Genomic DNA, 27,404 nt, shown 5'->3' with positions numbered 1-27,404 from the left:
GGGTCAGCCAATTATGACAAGCAAGTCAATCCCCTGGCCTATTTCGTATGGCCATTAACTAAGAATGGTTTTTATATTATTATTATTTTACTTATTTACTTATTTATTTTTTGAGACAGGGTCTCACTCTGTCACCCAGGCTGGAGTGCAGTGGCACAATCTCAGCTCACTGCAGCCTCTGACTCCTGGGTTCAAGCAATTCTCCCGCCTCAGCCTCCCCAGTAGCTGGGATAACAGTGTGCTACCACACCCGGCAAATTTGTATAGTTTTAGTAGAAATGGGGTTTCACCATGTTGGCGAGGCTGGTCTCAAATTCCTGACCTCAAGTGATCCACCTACCTCGGCCTCCCAAAGTGCTGGGATTACAGGCATGAGCCACCACGCCCAGCCGGTTTTTACATTTTTAAAGGGCAGCAAACAACACACATATGTACACGAATATGCAACAGAAACTACATTTGGCCTATAATGCCTAATATATTAAATATTTACTTTCTGGCCTTTTATAAAGAAAACATTTGCCAGTCTCTAATTTACAAAAATAAGTTACCTTTACTTTGTTCCATGGCCATGAACTATAGACGTTGTCTTACGGAAAGATGCTACTGACTTAAAAGTGGCCTAGATGAAAGGAGCATAAGTTATCACCCCAGAAATAACATGTTCAACAGGCAAGGGGTAAGGACATCTTAAGCATCACTCTAAAGACAAGTTATCTCTGAGGCTGCTTTGATCCAACTAGGAGTGACATGATTATTATGGTCCTAAATGGTAAATGCATTCATTCAACAAATACTTACCTATCCTAGTTTCCCAGCAGTGTAGCTCGTTAGTTGTAACCTTTGCTTTGACAACACAGGGGAAACTAGAAACAAATGTTTAAGAAGGAGGACAATCTGTCATTTTTCACAAGTTATTCATCTAACAGTAGGGGCTTTTAAGTGTCAGTCCAGATAAAGCAGTTCTTATTCTCTTTAATGCAACTTATGACTCAGTTTCTACAACCATTTTAAGACTAATTATGAGCCAAAAGCAAGAGAGGAGGAAACTTCCCAATGATTAAAGAGACATTAACTACTCATGTAATCCTAAAACCACACTTTCACACAGATTACTAACTAATCAACGTAAGTTACATCACTAAAAACAAATAATTAGGACTGTAAGAAGTGAAATTGCAGAAATAAATTTTATTTTTAGTTTTCAGAAGTAAAAAAAGTAGTTATAATACTTTAACTGTTAACAAGGCTTAGTTGATATTCGGTTAACCTAATACAGCATTAATGTTTTTATTCTTTTCTTGAAAATAAATATACCTGCATTGTGCTCTTTTAAAAACATACTAAGGATACTTGCATTTAACAAGTTTTCTGAGGAAGAAAATTGTACAACATTCATGTTTTTCATGACACTGAAAATACTGAATTATATGTCAACTTATCTCTTAGAAGAAAAGTAGCATAATTAAAATCTCTGGTTCTCTAATCTTTAATTCTCTCTCCACAAATAAAACCTATCACTTTTCACAATAAAAAAGCAAAAAACAATATACAATTAAAAGGAGCTAAACTGAAACTCTTTATCCCCTTTGTCAAAAGATAAATTAATTGTGGGAGATCAACATAACAGTCATCACTGATTTTTTTTTCTTTTACCATTTAACTCTGGTTCAAAAGATAAATAACAATCTATAATCCAGCAGTGTATACAAACTTATCACATTTTCCCTTATTTTGTAAAAAAGGAAAATAGGTTTAATGTTTAAAAGAAGCATTAGTGTGATATTATTACTGAAAGACAATTTTGCTATTATCACAACTCAAAAAGTACCCACAGGAATCTTTTAGGAAAGATCATCCACTTCACAAAACATAAAAGTAGGTGGTCATAAATACACAAGAACAACAAAACATTTTTTGTCCTTAGTTATATTGCTCCCTCCCGGCCCGAAATTCAGATGAAAAACATTAACAACTTCTGGAGATCACATCTATCTATTTTAGCAACTTAATGTAAATGAAAAGCAATCTTCATTTTAAAATAAATATCATAACACCACTTTTGAAACTGCTAATGAAACTCTCATTATATAAGAGAATGTCAGTATCAAAATCTTGTATCCTGACAATTAGGTACCATAATCAATGAATGTAATTTGAAGCTCTCAAATTATTTATTTTCAATTCAAGTGAAGACAATTAGGCCACTGCAGTCATTTCCTCATCTGAATCACTTGATTCATCGTTTAGTTCCAATTCCCCTAAATCTTGGTCTACAGTTATAATAGTTTTCCTCTTGCACTTCTTGGGAATTGCATCATTAGCACCAATTTTTCTCATTTTAATGTTTGGTAATTTCTTCAGATCAAAGTCCCATTCCCTAGACAAAAAGTGAAAAAAAAAAAAAGAGTACAGAGTGTTGGTAAGAGTTAACGTGGAAAAACAGGAGATAATAAATTTTTGAAACTCTGAGGATCCTACATATTCAAAACTTCAAAAGCATTAAAGGAAAATATTATGCACAAATTACTAGAAAGCTGTTCTATTCTTTCATCCTCTCTAACCTGAGTATCTCCTTCTCTCAGGCTACCAAGATCAAGAATTGCAATCAAAAGTAGGAAATGTATCATATCTGACAAATCTCCAAAATACAGTCAGAAGAGGTTTTCCTTTTCACACACAGAAGTACATCCCAGTTAAGTTTCAGTAATCAACTGTTATTCTTATAATGGAAAATTTTCCGTTTTTCAACCTCAGTATTTTATTAATTACTTTAGAAGTAATGTGAATATTGTTTTGGGAACTGAACTCTAACCAGAAGGCTATACTCATCTCTTTTCTTGTTTCTGGATTTGGAGGAGGTAGAAGATATGTTGTTTTGGAAATAAAGAGCATATTTATATATTTAAGATTACACTCAAAATTAAGGTATAAAAAGAATCTTAAACTCCATATACTTAAATTGTAAATACATGCTATACATAAGCTCAAAAGTGAACTGCACCTTAAACATGATAGATGAATTATATTAAAGCTAATTTAGTTTCAACGAATTCAAAATTATAGACAATGACTGGATTTAAATTTACCTAATTTCAATTAACATTAAATATAAGACCCCTCAACATGGTCTAGTTAAGACCAAAATGATTAATAAAACGGAATCTATGTTTAAAAACTAAAAAACTCCTTGCTGATTCATTTGTTTCTTATAGATTCCAGATATTAGGACTTTGTTGAATGCAAACAATTTGAGAATATTTTCTCCCATTCTACAGGTTGTTTATTCCCTTGACAGTTTCTCCTGCTATGCAGAAATTAGGTCCCATTTGTCAATCTTTGTTTTTATTGCAATTGCTTGAGGACTTAGCCATAAATTCTTTGTCCAGGCTGCTATCAAGAAGGGTATTTACTAGGTTTTCTTCTAGGATTTTTACAGATTATCCTAAGTGAACTAACACAGAAACATACAACCAAATACTACATCTTCTCACTTATAAGTAGGAGCTAAATATTGGGTGCACAAGGTCATAAACAATAGACACTGGGGAATACAAATGAAGGGAGCGAAGGGGGTAAGAGGTAAAAATACCACGTACTGGGTGCTATGCTCACTGCCTGGGTAATGGATTCATTCTTACTCCAATCCTCAACCTTACACAATATACCTTTGTAACAAACTTGCACATGTACCCCTGAATTTAAAATCAAAGATGAAAAAAGAAAAAAAAAAAAAAACCTACAAAACTGAAATCCTACTCAGTAGTTTCCCAGTTTACAAAAGAGTAGAACTAGAAACCACTGGACAAAGCGGGTCTTGATGACTTAACCTATTCCCTGGAGTCATTCCTATAACCATCTTCTTTGCAAAAGAGGCTGCTACAGAACAGCCTTGGGATGTGACTCTGAGCCATCACATCTGTTGCTGCTATTTCTTTTCCTAAGAAAATAAGAACTGGGGAGGAATAGTGAGATCACATACTTTGAGGTACTATAACCTTGTATCTTAAACCATTTCGAAAAACAAAAAGCACACCAGGTCACTATCTGGTCGGTGCAGATCAACTGTTTGTAAGCCCCACTTCAGAAAATTCTTACTTGGTCTGATAAAAAAGAAAAGGTTAAAAGAAACCCCTGATTTTCTTTTAGTTCTACCGTCTAGACTCCCAGGAAGAAAGTTCAACTGTCAGGTACTTTACACACAGCTTCAAGGGAACAATACAAGACAAACTCACCTAAACGTTTTCAGATTACTTGCATTTAGGATGTCAGGAATCTCTGGAAAAGAAAGTAATTTATCTCCATGAGGCAATGTTTTCTAAATCACATAATTTTATGTACAACAAATAATAATTTTTAGCAAGAATATCAAAAAGAAAACAAAATTTCAAAGTATTGCTACAATTAACATGAAAAATGTGCAAAAGGGTTTAGTTTAAGATGACTTAAGAAAAATCCTATTAAATGATAAATTTTAGCATAAAATCCATGAAATAAAACAAAGCTATTAACAAAATAAACCCTGTCCTTTTTTAACAATAAAAGGTACCTGGCAAAGTATAACTATCAATTCACTAAAATAATATGACAGGTTGTATACTTTTTCTTGGTGAAAAGTACCATGTTTTCAAACATATAATCTACCTTCACAAGGTAGAATTTATCTCAGGAATGCAAGAATTAATGTTTAAAAAAATCACATTTTTCCAAATGAGAAAAAAATACTTTTTTAAATTAAAAAAAGAAATTTTGCTTAAAGAAATTCAATAAAACTTAAACCCATTTTTAATAAAAACCAGGTATATGGTAGTTCCTTACCATATTTCAAAAGTTCATCATAAACTAATATGCATTTGGTGAAATAACACACTTAAATTGGTGAAATACAAGAGGCATGAACAACAAAAATTGGAAGGCTGCTGCAAACATCTGGCCAATTCAATACAATGTTAAATGAAATGTAGTATCAAGTAATAAAGAAGATAAAATAAGTGTGTTTGCTACAACTGTATATTGACTTTTACAATAGTTTCAGAAAATAACAGTACGAGAGGCTAGGTGTTAAAAGGTATAAATAAGCACAAAAAAAGTTTTTAAAGGAACCTTAATGAATCAGAAATACTTACATTACATGAGGAGGGGAGAGGGGATGGTTATATCTAGACTTCTCAAAATCTTATCAAAAGAGAATTTGGTGACAATTTCCCTACAGGGAAACTGACACCTACAAACTCATCAGAGTCTGTTCACCAGATCCATCCCCTGATTCTGGGAAAAGCACTGCAGCGTAGCAGATCTGAGTTTCAGTTCTAGCTGTATCACCAATAAATGGTTTACTTTGGATGTGCTCTGATAAATACTGCCAACTCATCTGGCTGCTACATGTTGAACAGACTTTAGCGGGGAAGAGTGGAGGCATGGAGAGCAACTGGGAGGCTATTACCATGGTACAGGTGAGATGATCATTGCCTGAACCAAGGAAGTGGGAGGTGGTAGTAGTGGTCATCAAAGTCATCAGATTCTAAACACTTTGCTGAAGGGTGGGATGTGGACTATGAAAGTGTTTCTGATCTGAGAAGCTGGGCAGGTGGTGATGCCACTGACTGGAATAAGAAACCTGGAAGTTTTAGGAGAAAAGCTGGCCTTTGTTTCATGACATGTCAAGTCTGAGATGCCCAAAAGATATGCAAGTAGAGAGTTTGAGAAATCCATATGTGATACTGCAAATCTGGAGTTCTGGAGACAAGTTAGGGTTGATAAGATAAATGTGAAAGTAATCAGTATTACTATCACAGTAAAAAGACATGATGTCACTGTCACAAACTTGGTAGTTTTGTTGGGAATGTAGAGGAAAAAAAAAAAGAATCCAAAATTTTTCTAAACCCTCACAAAGAAAAAGACATCAAAGAAAGAAAATCAAATGAAATAAACAAGATCTAAAATAAACCTTTGAAATCAATCACAAATTGATACTGCTATGTCATATAAAAGCAAACTAAAAAATCAGTGAGCACACCAAGGCCATATCCTTCATACTGCTGTCGCTCCCGCTCCATCGTCTGCTTGATGACAGTCTCCCGGGAACAGTGCCGCCTCCCCTGCCTGTCCCTGATACTGTTATGTAACTCAATCTGCTCCAGCTCACTGCTGAATCGATTCAAGTACCTGAAAAATAAGAAAATGATTTGTGTTACATACAAAGTCTATGTATTGGGCTTATATTACTTAATGGAAAACTAAGTATCCAGCCTTCGTGTGGCCTTTAAATGTTTATGTTTCTCTAAGTTCCTCAGGTCCTCAAACCTCTTTTACCCATTCCCTGGATAACACGACCATTTCTTTAACTTCAGTGATCAAATTGCAGCCTTCTATCAAACTGCAGACCCTCACATTCAACCACCATCTTCATCTGGATGTCCCCTAGTGGCTTCACCGTTAGCACATCAAAACTGAACTTGTCATGACCCTGTCCCCACCTACCCCCCACTAAACCCCCTCTATCTCCTGGGTTCCCTACCCCAGGAAATAGTTGTCCAGACAAGAAATCTGATGACTTCCTTGACTGCTCTCTATCCCTTTTATTACACATCCTAAGTTTTCACTAAACACTGACACTTCTACCTTCTTAGTATCTTTGGAATCTTTTACTTCTCTTTACCATGCTATGAGCCAAGCCAAGGCCACCATCATTTTTTGCTTAGATTGTTACATCAACCTTTCAATGGTTTCCTGGCCAGAGTCATGAACCTCTCAGTCTGTTTTCTTCATTCTCAATGTGTGCTTTCTAATGTTAAGTAGGATCATTTCAGCTGCTTGCTGTAAAAGCCTTCTATGGTTCCTAATGTCCTTGGGTAAGGTCCCAACTTTTAGACTGACATCTGAGGTCTTTCATGAGGTAGTTATCACTTATTGTACCTGCCACACTTCCCTCCTTGAACTTATTTTAGTCATATTAAATGTCTGGCAGATCACTAAATATGTTATCTTCATTCTCACTTCTGGGCATTTTACTCTTCTTTCTGGCTAGGGGTTCTTCAAACTAGCTTGCCTCGATCTGCTAACCCCCACCTTTCAGTTGCCAGTTTAGATGACACTTCTTCAGGAAGCCCATCCTGATCTCAAGAAAGTGGCCTAACTACCACTCTGAGACTCAAATAGTTTACGAACCTCCTATAGTGACTAAGACAGGAAATGAATCCAAAGTCTTCCTGATAACAAAGCCCATTTGCTCTTCTGGAAATCCGTAACAGAGCTCTGTGTCTTAAAGAACCAGGCTGGAGAACTGCCTTTTCTGACGCTTTGCTCATAATATGCCCAGTGTTTACCTTTCAATTAGTTGACAAGCATCTTTCTTTGAATATCTGTTCTTTTGGGGATCAAGATGGTTTTGAAACCATTGCAGTTTTTCACCTATAAACAACAAGTACCAAGACAGTTTACCCCACAAGTCATCATTTAAGCAAGTAAATATTCATTATCATTCTTAATATTAATGTGTTTAAAACAGAACCAAAATTTATGTCAATGTTAAACATAAAGCCTTGTTTGGGCTCAAAGCATTATAATTAAACCAGTCTGTCACAAATTAAACTGTCAGATTTTAATTTAGAGAAGAGAGGAGTGGGATGGATGCTCTTCTGTATAGATTTCTTATCCAATATGGATGCAAAAAGGGAAAGTAATTATTTAGTCGAACCTGAACTTCTAAGTATTTAAAAGCAAAGGATAGCTTGTCACAAATAATGAGAACTCCATTAATGATGAGAATGATATTTCCTGAGTATTTAATAAGCTGTAGGCACTATGTAAATAGCTTTACAATCCCATGAGAATTAGTACTATTATTACCCCCATTTGTGGATGAGAGATGTTAAAAGACCTGTCCAGGACCCCAAAGCTAGCACCTACATTAAGCACACAAGAACTACCAGGTATTGTGTAGAGTAATTGATATGTATTACCAAAGAGCCAACAAAATTCATCCTTATGAGTAAACCTGACCATCAGGGTCACTTTCAGTGAGGTTTCTCAAGATTACAGATCAAAAAAAATCACTTGGCCCAGTATACTGAGATCCCATTTAAAAATACTATTCTGTTACCTGATGAAGCATTGATGGGGGTTCAAATACCTTTCATTTTAATACAAAAAGCCTAACAGTCAGTATTTATATCTCAGACTTGTGAGTAAAAAATTATTAGCAATAAATCTGACCAAAAAAACAGTGACATGACACTGAGATACAAACTGAAGATGTGTATGTCTACATCATTAAATAAACAGGAATTGTTGTTTCTACCTAGGCCATAATCCTTCATAATTCTAATGGTTAGGGAGGTAGAGTTAAACTTCAGATAGATGGACAGATGGATATGAATGTATGTATAGACAGATAGGTAGGTAGATAAATACAAACTAATAGTTTCTGGAAAACTGAGCTAGAAATCATTAACACTGTTTACTCCAAAAGTTTAATGATTGATTTGCTTTGTTTAGATCAAGTCTGATCAAATTCACTCCAATAAAAATACTATTTCACTAAAAGAGTAAAAAGAAAAATAAGCATAGGGCAGAAATGCCCTATACTCTAGCCAGAGTTTCAAATAAGTAAACCCACTTACCAATACGGTTGAGATGCAAGGCCTTTTCATTCTTCAATCTTTGAAGGAAAGGTATATAAATATGTGTTAGAAAATTTCCAAAGCAAGTTTTAAAACTCTGACGATAACAACAAAAAGAAAAACTGCCTAAAGAACTCTGATTAAAAGATCATTCTTCACAAATTTGAAAATAATTTTGTTAACAGAAACATTAAATACCATGCTTCTCTTTTGAATCACTAGAATAAAATTTTATCAGAAACGTTTTTTAAGCACCTCAATATCTAAAGGAAGCCTATAGAACAAGCTGGTTTTGAAAACACAACTGAAAGCTGTTCTGAATTATGAACGTTCAGATGGGTTCTGTAATATGCAGAATACTTGAGCACAAGAGTAATGTGAACCTTCTGGAAGACTGAGTGCTGCCACTAAGACCAAAATGCACTACTATCATCTTTTAAATTTCAATAAGAACAAAACAGAATGGTTACTTTTAATGTATTTGAAAAGGGGGAATTATAACAAACGAAAATTTCATTTATTCTCAGAAAGTGTACAGGTAATATATGCCTCCTATTACTGATATTCTAAACACTTATTCATTCAGGAGACCTCTGGATACCAAGTATTTCCCAGACTTTAGTTTCTGATAGCCCCAAGGGATACAGCCATGAACAAAAAAATCCACTGTCCCTGTCCTAAAAAACCTTAAAATCTAAGGGCAATAAAAACACGGAGAAGCATACAGAGCTATAAAAGCATATTTAAAAAGCATCTACCATATGTTTTAGGATTTGGGAAGGTTTTCCAGAGAAGTAAACTTTAATCTGTGACCTGAACATGCAGATAAGTTATTCAGGATTATTAAAAAAAAAAAAAAAAGGATAGGGACTACGGGAATGGTAAAAGAAAAATATTAGTCATAGGAGAAGGCTTCGTATAAAGCAGGAAGTATACATGGCTTTTATCCACAAAGAAGTAAGCAAACCAGATTTATCCTCCCATTTTACTCAACTAGAAAACTGGAGAAATAAAATGAAATCTTTTGTTCTTCTTCGTATTATTTTTAGAGACAGGGCCTCACTGTGTAGCTCGGGCAGGAGTGCAGTAGCACTATCATTGTTCACCGCAGCCTCAAACTCCTGGGCTCAAGCAATCATCCTGCCTTGGCCTCCCAAGTAGTTAGGACTATTGTTATACACCACCATGCCTGGCTAATTTCTTTTTTTTTTTTAACTTTTATTTTTGTAGAGACAGAGTCTCACTATGTCACCCAGGCTCGTCTCAAACTCCTGGCCTCAAGCAATCCTCCCACCTTGGCCTCCCAAAGCACTGGGATTACAAGGATAAGCCACCATACCAGGCCAAAACCTTCTCTATACAAAATTTTTAAGTTACAGAATAGGAGAAAATATTCATAACACAAATAACAAAGGACTTGTATCTAGAATATATAAACAGTCCTTACTACTTAACAGATAACCCAGTACCAAAAAGGCAAAAGATTTGGACAGATTCTCCATCAAGAAAACACAAATGACCCAAAAGAACCTAAAAAGATGCTCACCATCATTAGTCATCAAGAAATGAAAATGAAAACCACACTGAAATACCACTGCACACCTACTAGATTGCTTAAAATTAGAGAACAACAACAACAACAAAAACCCTGACAAACTAGCATGTCAGAGAGGATATACAGCAAATAGAACTCATACTCCAGTGGTTAAAATGTAAAATGGTACTATCACTTTGAGAAAAGTAATTTCGTATATACTTAAAAATACACCATATGATCCAGCAATTCTTATAAACCCAATTTCTTACATACTTAAGCAAACATCTTATGTTAACCAAACGTCTTATAAACTGAATTTCTTATAAACTCAAACATCTACCCAACAACTACAGTTCTAGGAAGTAAAAGAAAAATGAAAACATATGTCCACACAAACACCTGTACATGAATGTTCTATAGGAATGAACTTTATTCCTAATAGCAGAGGTTGACAAATATTTTCTTCAACGGTCAAGTAGTCACATTTTAGGCTTTAGGGGCCGTGTACCTGTCACAATTACTCAGCTCTGCCACCACAGCATGAACGCAGCTATAGAAAACACAAAAGGAACCAGCGTTGATTTTTCCAACAAAACTTTTCATAATAACAGGTGGCTAATGCCTTAGCTTGCAGACCCCTGATAATAGCCGAAACCTACAATATATCCAAACGAACATAGACAGTGAATGATAAACAAGTTGCATATCCAGTGAATGGATATAAATAAATTGCCTGAGGATGGAATAATATTCCCAATAAAAGGAAAGAACTAATACATAAAATGACATGGATAAGTATCACAAACATTATGCTATGTGAAAGACGCCAGCACAAAAGACCACATACAGCGTGACTGCATTTATACTAAGCATTAGAAAGATTAATCTCACCTATCAAAATAAAGAGCAAATTAGTGGCTGCCTGAGGCTAGGGGTAGAGGGTGAGGACTGACTGGGAAGATGCACAAGGGAATTTTCTAGGAAGATGAAATTGTACTACATACTCATCAGGGTGGCTATGCCAATGTATACAATTGTCAAAATCCAAACACTACACTTAAAATGTGTTTGCTTTATTATATATTAATTATACCTCAAAGTCGATTTTAAAAAACAAAGAACACTTCATAAAAAGTTGGAGAATGCTTCTGAGAGGAATTTGTTGCTTTTAAATAAGGCTGGAGGGAAGAATCTAGTTAGAAGTCAAGTTGCAATAATTCTAAATGGACTCAGTGGGAACCTGAACTTATAGTGGTATCAGTTGCAATGAAGAAAAGTAGAGATTTGAGAATTATTTAAAATGGTACTTGCATGTAAATATGAAAAAATTCTGAAGACAACGTGTAAACATGATTTTTCAAGAGACTCAAAAAGATTAATTCTCAAAGGTAGTTGTTTCTGAGATTCTTATCCATCATGCTTAGTTTCCTTTGTTAATCTTCCATCAGGAGTCATTTTCATTTGCTATCTAGAATTATTTGCCAAAATGTTGCTATACTGAAAAATCATAAAACAAAAATCACATCATATCAAAGAGCCACTTGCTGCTTGTAAATTGTCCGTTGTTCAGAATGTGCTCGTCTTCAAACCATCCTAGTTCCTGTCATACAGTCCTAAATCAGAGCTTTTCAAATGGTGAAGATAAAGCATATGCTTGACCTTTTACTCTAGCATTGTTATCTACTCCTACAGTATCTTTTCTGAGGTCTTCCAACAGCCACGTGAGGAAGCTTGGAAGCAGAACTTCTCCCTAGCAAGCTCTGAGATGAATGCAGTCCCAGACAACAGCTTAGCTGCAGGCTTGTGGAAGACGCTGAGTCAGAAACACTCAGTTAAGTGGCAACGGGATTCCTACCTGATCCAGAAACTGTGTTTGTTTTAAGCTGCTAAATTGTAGCAGAATTTCTTATCCAGCCCAGTTACTAAAACAACATCTGGCAACTGCTGTTCATTTCTAAGAAGCCACAGGTAACCAACTTCAAGTTGTCTTGTTGGTACCTTCTTCAATCACCTTGCTTAAAGTTATCCCGACCATCTGGGTATCTTGTTACCAATCATCTTTTGAAATGGGACAGGGAATCAACAGCATTTCAACATGCCTTTTGTGACCACATTCCCATTTAAAGTTAAGTATGACTCGTGGTTACTGAGGCTGCTACTCAAAAAACTGACATCTATGGTGGCCTAAGCCTATGATTTCATAACATAAATAATGTTAAGTACTATTAAAATTGTGTATTTGGTTCTAGAGCCACTCACTATTAAGAGAGCGACTTTTTGAAAATCAATTTTAAAAAGGGAAAAAATCCAATCAGTTTAGAACATTGTCCAAGCAGAAAAATTAACTGATGTTTTTCTACTTTGCATTACTAAAAGAAAAGTCTTGGCCAATAAACAGAATTTTCTTAGGACAATATATATATCAGATTAGCAAGTTGTTCTGTTTTATTCTTCCATAATTTTTCTATAACGCTAATTCTGTAAATCAATACACAACATGCTGAATATACTTGACAACATACAAACATTCTAGGCTCACGGTCACATTATATCACTGGTACTATAAGTAAGGTAAGCAGTTCATAGACACAGAATTAAACAATCTTTAATAAAATGGTAAGCAAATTACTTCCCCCACCTCCATTTTATTTTGATCCTTTCACTTTACATTAAGGACAAAAGTGTGGGTTTATTTTACCAGTCTTCCAACCTTCACCAGATCTTTTCACCAAACATATACAAAAGTCATGTCTCAGACTCAGACCATTTACAGCAGGTAATAGTATCTACTTGATTTTAAGAGAGAAAAAAAAATCTTTTCAAAAAAAAAAAACGGTATTTAAGGGAAAATAAATAATAGTATAGGTCAGTGATTCTCACAGTGTGGTCCCTAAACCAGCAGCAACAGCACCAGGGTTACCTGGAGACTTGTTGGAAATGGAAACCCTTAAGCCAGAAACTCAAACCTTCAGAATAGAAAGTTCTAGGGGTTGGAACAAACAGTTTTAATAAGCTCTACAGATGTATTTCATGTACTTAAGTTTGCAAAATACTGATACTGATATATATGATTGCAGAAACTGCAAAATCACAGTACTAATAAATCATGTTAAAAAGATACAGTAAAAATCATAAAAGTGATGCACAAATAGCTGAAGTTTGAAAACTACTGTGCTAAAGCAAAACTGCTATCATCATAGTAAATCTTTGTTAAAAAAAAAAAAAAACTACCCCCCAGAAAATAAAGAAAATTTGACTCTGCTATCACAACACTTAATTCCTTCTAGTCAAATCACTGTGAAACAGCTAACCTTTACTATATAAGGCTTATCTTAAGCAAAGAATCAACATTTAAAAATATACTGGTTTCCATTATCTAGTATGCAAATGTATCTAACATTCATGAAAATGGCCAGGCTATTCTAAAATAGTCAAAATGATGATTTGTATTTGAACTTCACTCCATTTTACAGAAACAGCCTTCTTTCTCTTCCTTCTCAGTCTCACTTGTGGAATGCTCCTTCTTTTCCTAACCTCTAAACGGTAGAGCGCCACTGGACTCAGTAATTGGCTCTCTTCTCTTTCCTGTCAACAGTTACTCCTTAGGTGAACTGATCTTATCCAATCTCACGGCTTGAAATCCCACATGGATGCTGATCGCTACCACATTTGTGTCAGTACCCCTAACCTATTCTCTGAATACTAGACTAAACATATCTAACTATCCATTCCATATCTCCTCTTATATGTCTCATGGACACTCTAACCTATATGCCTTATATATAGACCTCATATTTTTCAACTCTGTTCAAATGTAACTTCTTCAGAGAAGGCTTCCATGACTATCCCATGTAAAACAGAACTTCTCCCTCACTCTCCATCTCATAACTTTTTAAATTTTTCATGGCACTCATCACCTACTGCTACGTATATTACTTATCTGTTTTAGGTAAGCTCTAAAAGAGTAGAGTCCTTGTTCAGTTTTACTCTCTGCATACAGAACACATTCAATAAATATTTATGAAAGGGAGACAATACTGCAAAAGGACACATGTTTGAAAGAAAAATGTATAAAGGGCTTTTTACCAACGAGTAATACAAATGATGAAAAGATACTTACTTTTCCTTTTTTTCTTGTTTGTGGGCCTCTCTCGTAATTTGAGCTGCTTTTCTACTATATGGATGGATGACTTTTTTTTCCCGTCCTGCACTTTTTCCCTTTGGTGCTTTAGGCTAAAATGTATGAAAACACATGACACATATAGTCAGATATGTAAGTGCCTCCAGTCACAAAAATCTTCTTTACAAATAAATTTCAAAAACAGTAATATGACAGAAATACAGTAAGCCAAAAACATTACAAGAAAAATCAGGAGATAAGCCAGACTTATTAAGTAATTCTAATAATCTGTTGCCATGGTAATGACAGAAATGATATATTCAGAGGTGCTCTCCAATGACAGAAGAAAGGCACAGAAGGAGTCAATAAACTCAGCTCTTCAACAACATGTTCCATCTTCAAAGAAGATACAGGGAATACAGATAGTGAGGAGACTCACAGCCAGAAATGTTACAGTTAAGTAAAGTAAGGGGGTAGAAGGGACTTGGATTACTAGTAGAGATTTGATTGTAGATGTTTCACGTGGAACAAAGCGGGCAATGAATCACGTAAAATCAAAGTTGGGCTCATTGCCTGTACAAATTAGGAATAGAGAAAATGATAGAAGTCATCTCAGAATTAGTATATCCAAAAGGGAAAACGTATCATTTTCCCGCTGAAGCTCTATGCCAGTTAATCAGGTCACAATTCATTAGGTCCTCCAAACTAGACATCTCAGGTTTTTTTTTATTACTACATAATCCTGTATCTTACCCCACCTATAATGATTTGGGAATCAGATTTGGCTCTCTGTAATAAAAAACCCCAAATGATGGCATAACCCAGATCAAGTTTGGTTCTCTATTGTTAAAAGTAGGAGCTGAAGGTTCTGTTCCACAAAGCCCTTAGGGATTCAGTATCCTTCCATTTTTTTGTCTACTAGCCTCAGGCTATACCTCCTATCTAGTTCAAAACAGCCTAATACCAGGTCTACACTCAAGCCAGTATGAAGTAGGAAAAGAAAAATCTGAAGGTACATCCCCTTTTTTTAAGGGCGTGACCTGGGAAGTCGCAGATCCTTTTGCTCACATCCCACTGACCAAAATTTATTCACAGTGTTACATAAGGGAGAGTAGTAATATAATCCTTATTCTGTGAGAAAAAGATCCATTCATATAGAAAAACAGAAAGAATACATTAGGGGACAGCTGGCAGTCTCCAACATACCTATTCCAGAAAAAGGCCAAGTGGCTCTACAATCTTCTTCAAAACTATTGTCAATTGCTTAATTCAGTCCTCAGAATCTTTCATAATCAGGATGGTCTTTAGATTCTCCCCACTAGTCCTTTTTTCAGCAAAGCTACAGAGTCTGTCTTCATAAAACACTAACACAGTAAAGTCCCTCTCCCCTGCTTAAAGCGCTCCACTAGCTCACAGTTAGGTCCCAAGTCTTCAGCACAGAAACAATCTAGCCCCAACCTGCTTCTCCACCACCATTTCCCATGCTCCTCTATAAAATATTCTTCACCCCATTCTTACTGAACTTCTCACCATTCCGGAACATACCAAGCTGTTTCATAACTTCTTGAGACTGAGTTTGTTATTACATCCGCCTGCAAAATACTTTACTTGCCCTTTGATAAGATGCAGCTCAAAATTACTTCCTTTGTAAAACTTTCTAGGCAGAACTATTTAAAATAAGCACAAATTCCTCATTCACAAATGTATTCATTCTTTCAACACTCATTGAGTGCTCTGCTCACTTTCTGATAAAAGAAGATATATCCACATCTGAATCTTAGGGTTATCACTGGAAGTTGGTTACAGCTATAGGAAAATAAGTAGAACCATCATGTAACAGAGTATATGCACTCTTACGTATCTCTCTGCTCACATGGCAGGTGCAGAGGAGAAAGGGAGGTGTAATGAGAAATGTTTGAGATTAAAGAACCTAGCAAACATGAATCAAGTAAAAACCTTTCAGGACATTTGGCAGGCTGCCTCTAAGATGGACCCAATAAACCCCACCTCCTGATCCTCACGCCGTTACGGAATCCCCTCCCTTTGAATGTAGGCTGGACCTACTGACTCACTTTTAATGAAGAGAATTTAGCAAAAGCAATGAAATGTCAATTCTGAGATTAGGTTATCAAATAACTCTGGCTTCCATCTTTCTTTCTCTCATGGAAACCAGCTGTCACGTAGTGACCTGCCATATGGAAGGGCCACATGACAAATAACTGAGGGAGGCCTCCAGACAACAGCTAGTGAAGAAGTGAGGCCTGCAGTTCAACAGTCCACAAGGAGCTGAATCCTACCAAGAACCATCTTACCAATCCTACCAAGAGCAAGCTTAGAAGTAGATCCTTGGCCAAGCATGGTGGCTCATGCCTGTAAACCCAGCACTTTGGGAGGCCGAGGCAGGTGGGATCACCTGTTAAAGACCAGCCTGGCCAACATAGCAAAACCCCATCTCTACTAAAAATATAAAACTTAGCTGAGCGTGGTGACATGCGCCTGTAATCCCATCTATTCGAGAGGCTGAGGTGGGAGGATAGCTTGAACTCAGGAGGTGGAGACTGCAGTGAGTGTAGATGGCACCCCTGCACTCTAGTCTGGGCAACAGGGTCAGACCCTGCCTCAAAACAAAACAAAAACAACAAAAAGAAGTAGACTCTCCCCACCTGTGCCTTGAAACCACACTCCCAAGTGATACTTTCACTTCAACCTTGTGAGAAACCTTGAGGGAGAGGAGACCAGTAAGCCATGCCTGATTCCTGACTCAAAGAAAGAGTGAGATCATAAATACTGGTTTAAGCCATCAAATTTTAGGGTAACTTTTTACAAAGGAATAAATAACTAATGCACGACCAAAAATCGAAAGCAAAGATGCATCCTGTAAAAGAGATCTGATCCCACATTATCACTTTTTAAAAATGCTTAAAAATATGAAAAAAATTCGTGAAAATCCCGAGGAAGAAAATACAAACTCTCTGAAGCTGCTAAAACTGAAAATACGTAGCCATGAAGTTCCAGCACTATGTTCAAAACTGCAAAAAATTTCCTTTAAAAACTCAAAAACTTCCTTTAGGGAAAAAAGTTTGATATCCCTTGAATAGAAAAATGTCCTCATAACTTTAGATGATCTTGGCTAAAGAACCTCAAGACTTAGTACAAAGAAGGTATAGGGTCAGGCGCAGTGGCTCACGCCTGTAATCCCAGCACTTTGGGAGGCCGAGGCGGGTGGATCACGAGGTCAGGAGATCGAGACCATCCTGGCTGACATGGTGAAACCCTGTCTCTACTAAAAATATAAAAAATTAGCCAGGCCTGGTGGTAGGCGCCTGTAGTCCCAGCTATTCAGGAGGCTGAGGCAGGAGAATGGCGGGAACCCGGGAGGCGGAGCTTGCAGTGAGCTGAGATCACGCCACCGCACTCCAGCCTGGGCCACAAAACGAGACTCCGTCTCAAAAAAAAAAAAAAAAAAAAAAAGAAAAGAAAGTATAAAGAAATGAACTTATTTTTTGACTCAACTGTAACTTATGATTCCTTATAATAATGTATTCAGGAAAAGGTTGCCTCAAGGCAGGATATGAATATATAATGAGACAGAAATATATACAATAAAATGTACTATATTTCAAAACACTTTCATATTTTTCAATACATTAAAATTTGGAAAAAAATTTTCAACAGGGAAAAATTAAAGTAAAACTCTATCATAAAATAATTAACAGACTGTTTTGAATACCTACGCCTATGAAAAGGCTCTGGCACCACAGAAATAGTCCAGTTGGAAAACCTGCATTAAAAGTATCTCTTCCCTATAATCTTTAGTGACTGCTTCAAAAAATTTAGTCTGAAAGTCTGTTCTTTGGATTCATAACTAGAAGTAACAAAAAAACACATAAATAGTTTATTCAAAACAATATAGCAAAGTCATTTTAGGGGCAATATGCTTTAAATATTCTTGTTAAAATAATAAGTAGCAAAAAGGAACTTCCTAAAAGACCATCAAGTTGAGCCATAGTCTAGGCTCAACCAGAGACAGAAATGCCATTTAGACTACTCAATGAAACGAGAGACATAAAAGAGTGATCTTTTCACAAAACACACTTGAGGGACACAAAGTGTACATAGATACATTCTTTTTTTAAAGTGTAAGACCAAACCCATGCCTACAACTGAGAAAGCTTATAGTGCAATACCGTAAACACCATATACCCTTAAACATACAAATATAAGCATGCCTCACTTAACGGGGATACTTTCTGGGAAATGAATCAGTAGGTGATTTCCTTTTTATGCAAATAGAAAGTGTACTCACACAAACCTAGATGTTGTAGCCTACTACACACATAGGCTCTACGGCACAGCTTATTGCTCCCAGGCTATAAACGTGTCCAGAATGTTACTGTACTGAAGACTGTAGGCGAGTATAACACAAAGGTTAGTATTTGTGTATCTAAACATGTCTAAACATAGAAAAGGTAAAGTGAAAATACGGTATCATAATCTTATGGGACCACCATCATATATGTGGCCCACTGATGACCAAAATGTCATTATGCCACGAATGACTGTAAATTACAGTAAATGATGTACCAATTTTACACCAGTGACATGATGGAAATGGGATGGACTAAGCAAATCTACACATTTTGTTTGCAGTGAATCTTCACTGCAAAGATAGTAGTGAAATGCACTAGTGAGCATTTTCCTTCTTTAACAAATAGATATGATGCAATGACAGGTGTGAATGACAAATAATTAGCACTTCCAAGAAGACGTTAATGGTTCCATATATGAGTCTTTCTAAACCCCACCCAATCTTCAAAGACCACTTAAAGGTCAAGTTCAACTGCTCCTTGAAGGGATCCAAGAATAATTTCATATCTCAGTAGCCCTTCCCTCTTGGTAGCATTTACCATTCAGCACCAAATAATGTACTGCACTGCCCAGCATTAACTGTACATTTGTGTGTTATTTCCTTAATAGCAGCTCATTTGAGACTGCAAATATGTCCTGAGGTTGCAAATCACAGTTTGAGACTAAAACAAAGTGGGATGCTGCCCTCAGTGAGCATTTACTGGGCATCCACTTTGTACTGTACAATGGGCTACTATGAATTAAAATATTAAGTATGTTCTTTAAAATAGTGTGAGGTATAAAATATAAAAGTAATTTATAAAATTGCTCATGACAGTGCTTTCCTTAACATTAAAAGAATATCTTAATAATTCTCTAATGCAGACTTCAATTTTATCTTCATTTTAGATTCTAACATCTAGCTCAACTTATGTTATTCCAAACTTACCTACTAACATCTAGTCAGAATAAACTTCTTCTCCCCCATTCTCTACTGCCACTCTTGACACCTCAATCTCACAATAGTATTTGTTATATATATATTTTTTAAATTACTGAGCACACACTAAATATACCATGTACTAGGAAAAGCACTGAGGCTTCCAAATCAAAAAACTGACATGAACTTGCCTTCATGGGGTTTACAATGTAATTTTCTCTGGTATAGTTAACTTAGTAAGTGCTGGCTAGAAAATGGATCAAAAACATAGGGTCCTGACTCACTCTGGGAAGTCAGGAAAGGCCTCCCTGATAAAGTAACTTGAGATCTAAAAATCAAGAAATTTACTAAACGTTTCTCAATTTCCCGGCTACAAAATAAATCTACCGCCTAATTAACATGGAAGTTAATGTTTAAATCAGAAAATCAAATCAAAATATCCTCCTTGTTCCCAGAACAAAAGAGAGAATATGAAATAATACTGTTCAGTACAGATTTTGATCCAACATCAACAAATACTTGCATCACTGTATATCTCTGGATACAGATAATCAAACACTCTTCGCAACAAAACAATGAACATCTAAAATCAACAAATTGAAAAATGATTGCCTTGCATACTGGTATTTTTTAATGGCAAAACGGTGAGAACTAGCAAACCTAAATAACAAACGAAAAAAAGAAGCATTAAAATAAGCTGTAGAAAGAGACACATAAACAGACTGCTTTCAATTATCTTTAACTTCACTAAGAATGGCCCAACCAAAGTTTGAAAGAAGAGATTAAAGAGACGATGTCACACATTATAATTGTTTTACTCCTGTAAAAGCAGACAATAAATGTAGTAAGAAAGAAGTAGTGTGGTTTAAACTCGTCTCTCACGCAACCCCATTTAGGTCTACCCGGAATAATAACATAGGAAATTAACATGTCACTAAGAGAGACTTCTATCAAAGACCAGAATATCATATTTGGGATCATAATGAAACAAAGATATAACTATCAAGGAAAGACTAGTTCTTTCCAGAGATAGAGGTAAGTGTAGTCTCCCAAGGATATTCAGATGGGAGGCAATCAAGAAATAAAGGTGACTGGCCTGATCAATTTTAGTGATACAATTCCACAATAAAAATAAAAATGTTTACCTCATTTAAAATTTCCTTCTGACTGAAGAAAACTTTGAAACAAAAGCACTTTGAAAAACTTTTGCTAGGTCACACACAAAATAGATCAGTTTTTCCAACTTAAATGCAACAGTACTTGCCTTCTATCTTTTCTATAACATGGTACAGGCATACAGCCACTGGAATTCTAGCACATATTCATGTTTATCCTTCTCATTTCTGGGTCTTTTGTAAGAAGTGAAAAACAAGATTGTAGCTCAAATCAGTTTGACAGGTTTACTGTATTTCTACCTAAATTAATTGCTCCTGGGAGAAACAGACTTTCTTGTTGGCCTGGTCCTGAAAAGGAGCAGGCGAATAGACTACCTACACACTTAGATGAACAAAAACTCTGTGCCAGTCCCTGTCAGAGGCACTCTTTTTCACTGACAAAGTTATACAGCAAGGAAGAAGGCACTGTCTTGTCTAAGTCAATTCACCAACCACCATGACCACCCCAACAGACATACAGCTTTCAAAAACCCTTATCAAGTAATAAATAATGGGGCCGGGCATGGTGGCTCAAGCCTGTAATCCCAGTACTTTGGGAAGCTGAGGCAGGTGGATTGCTTGAGGTCAAGAGTTCAAGACCAGCCTGGCCAACATGGTGAACTCCCATCTCTACTAAAAATACAAAAATTAGCCAGGCGTGGTGCACACCTGTAATCCCAGTTATTCGGGAGGCTGAGGCTGGAGAATCGCTTGAACCTTAGAGGCAGAGGTTGCAGTGAGTTGAGATAGCACCAGCATACTCCAGTCTGGGCAACAGAGCAAGACTTCCACTCAAAAAAAAAAAAAAAAAAAAAACCAGAAAGAATGAATGGATAAATAAACTATATACGTTTCTTAAGTATTTAAATTAGGATGTTTCATTCATAAGCCTTCATAAGTCAGTTCTGTGATCTCCAAATGTACTTTTGGATTAGATTTAGTAGTGATTTAGAAAATAGTGACTTCTTAGTAAGCCTAGGTTCCAAGTGCTGAACATAAAGCAGATGTCACACACACAAAAAAAGAAAATTTCTTAAAGTGTGTATTATGTAACAAAGTAAGACAAAAAATAACATTTGGTAATAATTTATCCTTTAGGTCACAAAAGCTTAGCTGAGCTCTTTATTTATTTGTAACATTTGCTGTGTGTTCAAGTTTTAGATTAGCATTAACTATTTCAAGCACTCAAAAAATGTAAATAAATTCAGTTGGCCCTCCAGGTTTCACATCTGGGTATTCAACCAACTGAGGACAGAAAATGTTCAGAAAAATAAATAAAAAAATAACAATATAACAATAAAAATAATACAAATATAAAAAACAATATAATCACTATACAGCATTTACATTGTAATAGGTATGGTTAAGTGTGACTTAAAGTATACTACATGCAAAAACTACACCATTTTATACAAGGGACCTGAGAATCAATGGATTTGGGTACTCGAGTGTGTCCTGAACTAATATCCCTCGATACCAAGGTACAACTGTAAAAAGCATAGGAATCTTTAAAAATTTTGGTATATCACTCTGCACTCTTTTAAGTTCCTCATAGATTACATTTAAGCATAAAAAATGAAACCACACAGATCTCAGGAAAAAAAAGATTTTCATATTTTTTTGGAGAGGAGTCTCAGAGAAAGGTCTTTGTAAACATTACATAAAATTCAGAAGATTTAAAATAACAAATCTACATAAAAACTTAAAAGCCTGAACTGCAAAACATAAACCAAGCTAAAAACAAACTACAAAAAAACTTGCAACACAAACAAAGGAGCTAATTCTCTTAAGAAGTTATTTTAAGATTAATATGAAAAAGATCAGCAAAAGAATACATACAAATCACGAGTAAAAACAAGTGTTATTTAAAAGCTGGAAAAACTTTAAAAACGAAAACTTCAATGAAATAGAATTACTAGTGTGTAATACTAAAAAGACAAAAAATAATTCACATTGCATGAGTGGAGGTGTGAGTGTATTTGTAATCTCATAGTTCAAGGGGGTGCAAGCCAGCACAGTCTTCTGGAAGGCAATTTGATAGTACCCATCAGGGTTAAACACAGTGACTCATACCCATTATCTCAACACTTTTGAGAGGCAAAGGTGGGTGGCTCATTTGAAGCCAGAAGTTTGAGACCAGCCTGGACAACATAGTGAGACCCCGTCTCTACAAAAAAATCTAAAAAAGTAGCCAAGTGAGGCAGTGTACCTCTGTAATCTTGGCTACTGGGGAGACTGAGGTGTGAGCCCAAGAGTTTGAGGCTGCAGTCAGCTAGCTATGAGTATGCCACTACATGACAGGCTAGGTGACAGAGCGAGACTCCATCTCTAAAAACAGTTTTTTAATAAAATAAAATAAAATAAAATAAAATAAAATAAAGAGAGTACCCATCAAGATAAAAATAGAATTTCTTGGTCAATTTTGACCAAGAACTTCTATTTCTATTAATTTATTCTACAGACATACTTACACATGTACCAAAGGGAGGACAAATAATCAATGCAGCAGTACTGCAATGCCTGTGGCAGCAAAATAGTGTACACAATTTAAAGGTCCATCACAGATCGGGTTAAATAAGTTACAGGAGCAAACAATGGAATGTTCACTATTTAAAAAGCAAGAAGTAGATCTATATGTACTTACACAGATCCGTAAGATCAGGTAAGACAAAAAAGCAAGGGACTAAGGTGTCTAGTATACCATTTATGTAAAAAGAGAGGTTAGGGAACATACATATATGCTGGTACATACACATAAAATATCTGAATCAATAGCTAAGAAACTGTTAATAGTGGCTGTTTCTCAACAGAACCAGGGCATTAGGCAAGAGAGTTGGAGAAAGTCTTTTTGTGGCAGACGAAATAATGCTCTGCCCTCCCCTGACCAAAGACCAAAAGATATCCATGCCCTGATTCCCCCAGAACCTGGGAATATATTACTGTATATGACAAAAAGGACTTGCAGATCTGATTAAGATCTTGAGATGGGGAAAATCATCCAGGTGGGCCCAATATAATCCTAAAGGTCCATGTAAGAGGAAGGCAGGAGGATCACTGTCAGAGAAAATGTAACCTCCTCTAGAGGAAAATTTAAAGATGCTATGCTGCTGGATTTGAAGAGGGAAGGAGCCAAAGAATGTAGATGACCTCAAGAAATGGAAAAAGTTCATTAGAGCCCCTTAAAGAAAGACAGCCCTGAAAAACACCTTAATTTTATCTCAGTTAAGACTCATCTTTGGACATCTGACCTCCAGAGGTTTCAGGAAATGAATGTGTTGCTTTAAGCCACTAAATACGTATCACTTTACTATAGCAGTTAATACGAAACTAATAAAATTTTTTTGAGCAACCATTTTTTAGTGTTTTAAACCATGTACAAGCAATACTGTCTCAAAACGTTTGGTATATGAGGTAGATTTCCATTAATGTTTTTCTTTAGTTTTACTAACTTTCAGGAGCAAGTTCTCACTAACAGATAATCTCTATGAGATTTATTAAGCTGATTTATTGTTGTAGCTCACATTTATAGATGTAGGCTCCAAAACACACAATCTCTACCATTAAGGTAGTCAGTAACAGTTAATGCCCCACAGTAATGTGCATGGATAAATGCTGGGAGGATGATGGCACACTTTTCAACGGTATAGAGTCTAGCTAGGGAGGGAAAGCAGCACACACAAGCTGTATGACAGGTTTATATAAAAAGGAGTATACCCATCGGTGCCTAGTAGTATAGTATGAGCCATACTTAAAAATACTAAAATCCTGGCTGGGTGCAGTGGCCCACACTTGTAATCCCAGCACTTTGGGAGGCCAAGGCGGGCGGATCATTTGAGGTCAGGAGATCGAGGCCAGCCTGGCCAATGTGGTAAAACCCTGCCTCTACTAAACATACAAAAATTAGCTGGGTGTGGTGGCTGGCGCCTGTAACCCTAGCTACTCGGGAGGCTGAGGCAGGAGAATCACTTGAATCCAGGAGGCGGAAGTTGCAATGAGGCAGAAGTTGCAATGAGCAGAGATTGCGCCACTGCAATCCAGCCTGGGCAACAAGAGTGAAACTCCATCTCAAAAATAATAATAATAAACACTAAAAACCTTTTTAATGCAGCATAAAGAAGTGTTGAGTGGGATGGATTAATTTGAAAAGATTCTTTAATAAACTAAATTTTGATATAAAAAAGATACGAACTTGCTGAGCTCCAGCAAAGATTTACAATAAGAGAACATTAATGATCAAAGTAACAAGGGTGGAAAACTATAAGCTGTACTGTTACTATATATTTACATAACTAAAGTTAACAACAATAACATTTACTAAGTGCCAGGCACTAGACTGAGCACTTTATATTTAATTTACACAATTCTATGAGGTAGGTACTACTGTTATTCCAATTAGACACATGGGAGGTTAAGTAATTTTGCCAAGATGGCAACTCAGGGAAAACCAGGTGCCCATCTCTGTCCTTTGGGACCACATTCTGAGCTGTACTGAAAGAGGATGCAGCAGAACCACTAATGAGGTTGTATCAAAAAATGACAACCAGAAATGAGCCAATGAAAACAGGTTTATATGCCATTCTTTTGACTTCTATGCCAAAGCAACATACTTCTACTATACAGCCTAATAAAAAGGTGAAGCTCTGATAGTCAAGGACAACTACAAATACCAATTAACCTCCCCTGTCCCTCAAACACAGTGAGATGTAATTGCTTTCACATTCCACTCTGAAAAGGGAAAAAAACCTAACACTATAAAGAGTTGGAAATCCCACAAGCAAAGTGACAAGCAAACACTGAATTTACACAAATTTGTACAATCTAAATAAAGTACAAAATATGCCTCAGTGGTGGATCAAAATAAATAAATAAAGCACAAAAAACTCGAGAAACAAACAACGAAAGACCCAGACTGTAAGACAAAAATGACTGGCATACAATGAAAAGAGAAAAAGTGAAAAGAAACAAAGAGGTCACATTGTGGGCACAGTATCATAACCTGTGACCAGATTATAAACGTTTTAAATTTTGCTTTTATTACAAATTAATTTAAAAATATTTATAAAGCATGTTTCTACGCAAGAATTATTCTCAAGAACACAACAATTAAGTAAAAAATGGGCAAGAAACAACATACTGTTTCAGAATACAAATATAAAGAAAAGCAGTGAAATTATAAACACAAAACTTAGATAATGTTTGCTTCTTAAGGTTCTGAAAGTTATAGGTTCAAAGAAAGTAACACAGGGCTTTCAAAGGCTATGTTTTATTTCTTAAAAATACATAACGGGTAAACGAGACTTCCTGAAACTACTAATCTTTACACTTGAAATGCGTCTTAGAAACACTCTTTTGTATCTACTCATTTTTTAATAAAAACAACAAAACTGCTTCAGAGCCCTGGAGGGAATGCGGGCGTAAAGGCAGGATTCAGGGCAGGAATGGGTCACTAACGGGAGGTGAAAGGACGCCGAGGAAGAGGCGACTAAGCCCACACTGAGTCTGCCTAGGCCAGAGGGGCAGAGGGGTGTGGGGCCAGTGACCTCAGGAGTTTTGCCAAACTCCCCGATGCGTTTCAATGGAAAGGTGCCGGGCTTCCCCCGAGGAGGCAATGACTAGCGAGAAGTTAAGCACGAGGCAAAGAGGAGCAAGGGGACATCTGGGTACTTCAGCACTCGGACGCGGAACTCTAAGGTCCAGGCGTTGGGCCTGCGACTCGTCTCACAGAGGCTTCGCCCCTACCCCGCACACTCTCTCAAATAAACACTTTGAATCCTCCTCTCTCCTAGGTTCCCGAAACCGCACCCTCCCTCTGTGCCTGCTCAACAAGATCCTTCCGGGGAACCAACCGAGCGGTTCGGGGGAGCAGGAGGGGGCCCACCATGGTGACGTCCTCGTGGCCACGGAGCTGCTCCGTACTCTAGACCCAGGTAATCTCACCGACCGCAGAAGAGCAGCTCACAAGAGCACCCGGGCCGAATCCCACGTGGGGCCTGAGAAGCCGGCGCAGATCCAACCGGAACAGGAGAGGCGAGTCCGTTTCTCTAAAGCGTCCCCGTCAACTGAGACCGCATCTTTTTCGCCCGTGTTGAGCTTTTAAGCCCTAGCCCAAAGGCCAGCGGCACCTGCGTGCTCGTCGGGAACGGCGGGAGGAAGCTTGAGGCGGGAGGTTGAACTCAGCCTGGCGCTGACTGCGAGCCTGGGGATTGGAACCCGGGTGGCAGACACTCCAGGCTTCCGGCCCATCGCATTCCGGCCCCGAGAGCGGAGCTCGCCTATCTGTCCCAGAGCAGAACTTCAGAGCGCAGCTGCCTCTCTAGACAAGAGGTTCCCTCTTGCGTTCTCCCGCATCTTAGGGGCTGGGACCCTCTCAAAAGGGCAGCTCGGTGTTGGCTCCCTTGTGCTCTTGTGCGGCACAGGCTCCTGCCTCCCGCTTTTCCAGGTACTAGATTACCTTGGGCAAGTCCTTTCCCCCATTGAGTCTTTCTTTGCCCTGCCCTGCCCCTCTTCTTGTTTTGTCTTTTCTTTTCTTCTTTCTTTCCTTCTTTGCTTCTTTCCTTCCTTCCTTCCTTCTCTCTTCCTTTCTTTCTTTCTTCCTTCTTCCCGGGGTCAAGCGATTCTTCCGCCTCAGCCTCCCTAGTAGCTGGGATTACAGGCGTCCGCCACCACACCCGGCTAATTTTTTTAA

The 27,404-nt window shown here is 37.0% G+C and overlaps 1 protein-coding gene across 1 annotated transcript; it reads right to left on the bottom strand.

Annotated features, from left to right (window-relative positions):
• Positions 1-1,171: 1,171 nt before the first annotated feature.
• TMA16 (translation machinery associated 16 homolog) lies at positions 1,172-27,114 on the bottom strand. Its single transcript, XM_010375942.2, has 7 exons — positions 26,598-27,114; positions 14,279-14,391; positions 8,622-8,659; positions 7,326-7,410; positions 6,017-6,165; positions 4,236-4,278; positions 1,172-2,380 (listed from the first exon to the last, which is right to left on the bottom strand). The coding sequence occupies exons 1-7, from the start codon at positions 26,598-26,600 to the stop codon at positions 2,200-2,202; spliced, it is 612 nt and encodes a 203-aa protein (XP_010374244.1). The 5' UTR covers positions 26,601-27,114; the 3' UTR covers positions 1,172-2,199.
• Between the last annotated feature and the right edge of the window lie 290 nt (positions 27,115-27,404).

This window comes from Rhinopithecus roxellana, chromosome 2 (assembly GCF_007565055.1).
Source record: "Rhinopithecus roxellana isolate Shanxi Qingling chromosome 2, ASM756505v1, whole genome shotgun sequence".
Taxonomy (NCBI): Eukaryota; Metazoa; Chordata; class Mammalia; order Primates; family Cercopithecidae; genus Rhinopithecus; species Rhinopithecus roxellana.
The sequence above is the reverse complement of the archived record's forward strand: the minus strand, read 5'-3'. Positions and strand labels throughout refer to the sequence as shown.

Excerpts from the sequence above, each read along its gene's own strand:
- TMA16 (XM_010375942.2), bottom strand. Across the intron at positions 8,660-14,278 it reads AAACAAGAAAAAAAGGAAAA|ATTGAAGAATGAAAAGGCCT; the intron begins GTAAGTATCTTT and ends TTTCCTTCAAAG. Across the intron at positions 4,279-6,016 it reads GTATGAAGGATATGGCCTTG|AGATTCCTGACATCCTAAAT; the intron begins GTGTGCTCACTG and ends TTTCTTTTCCAG.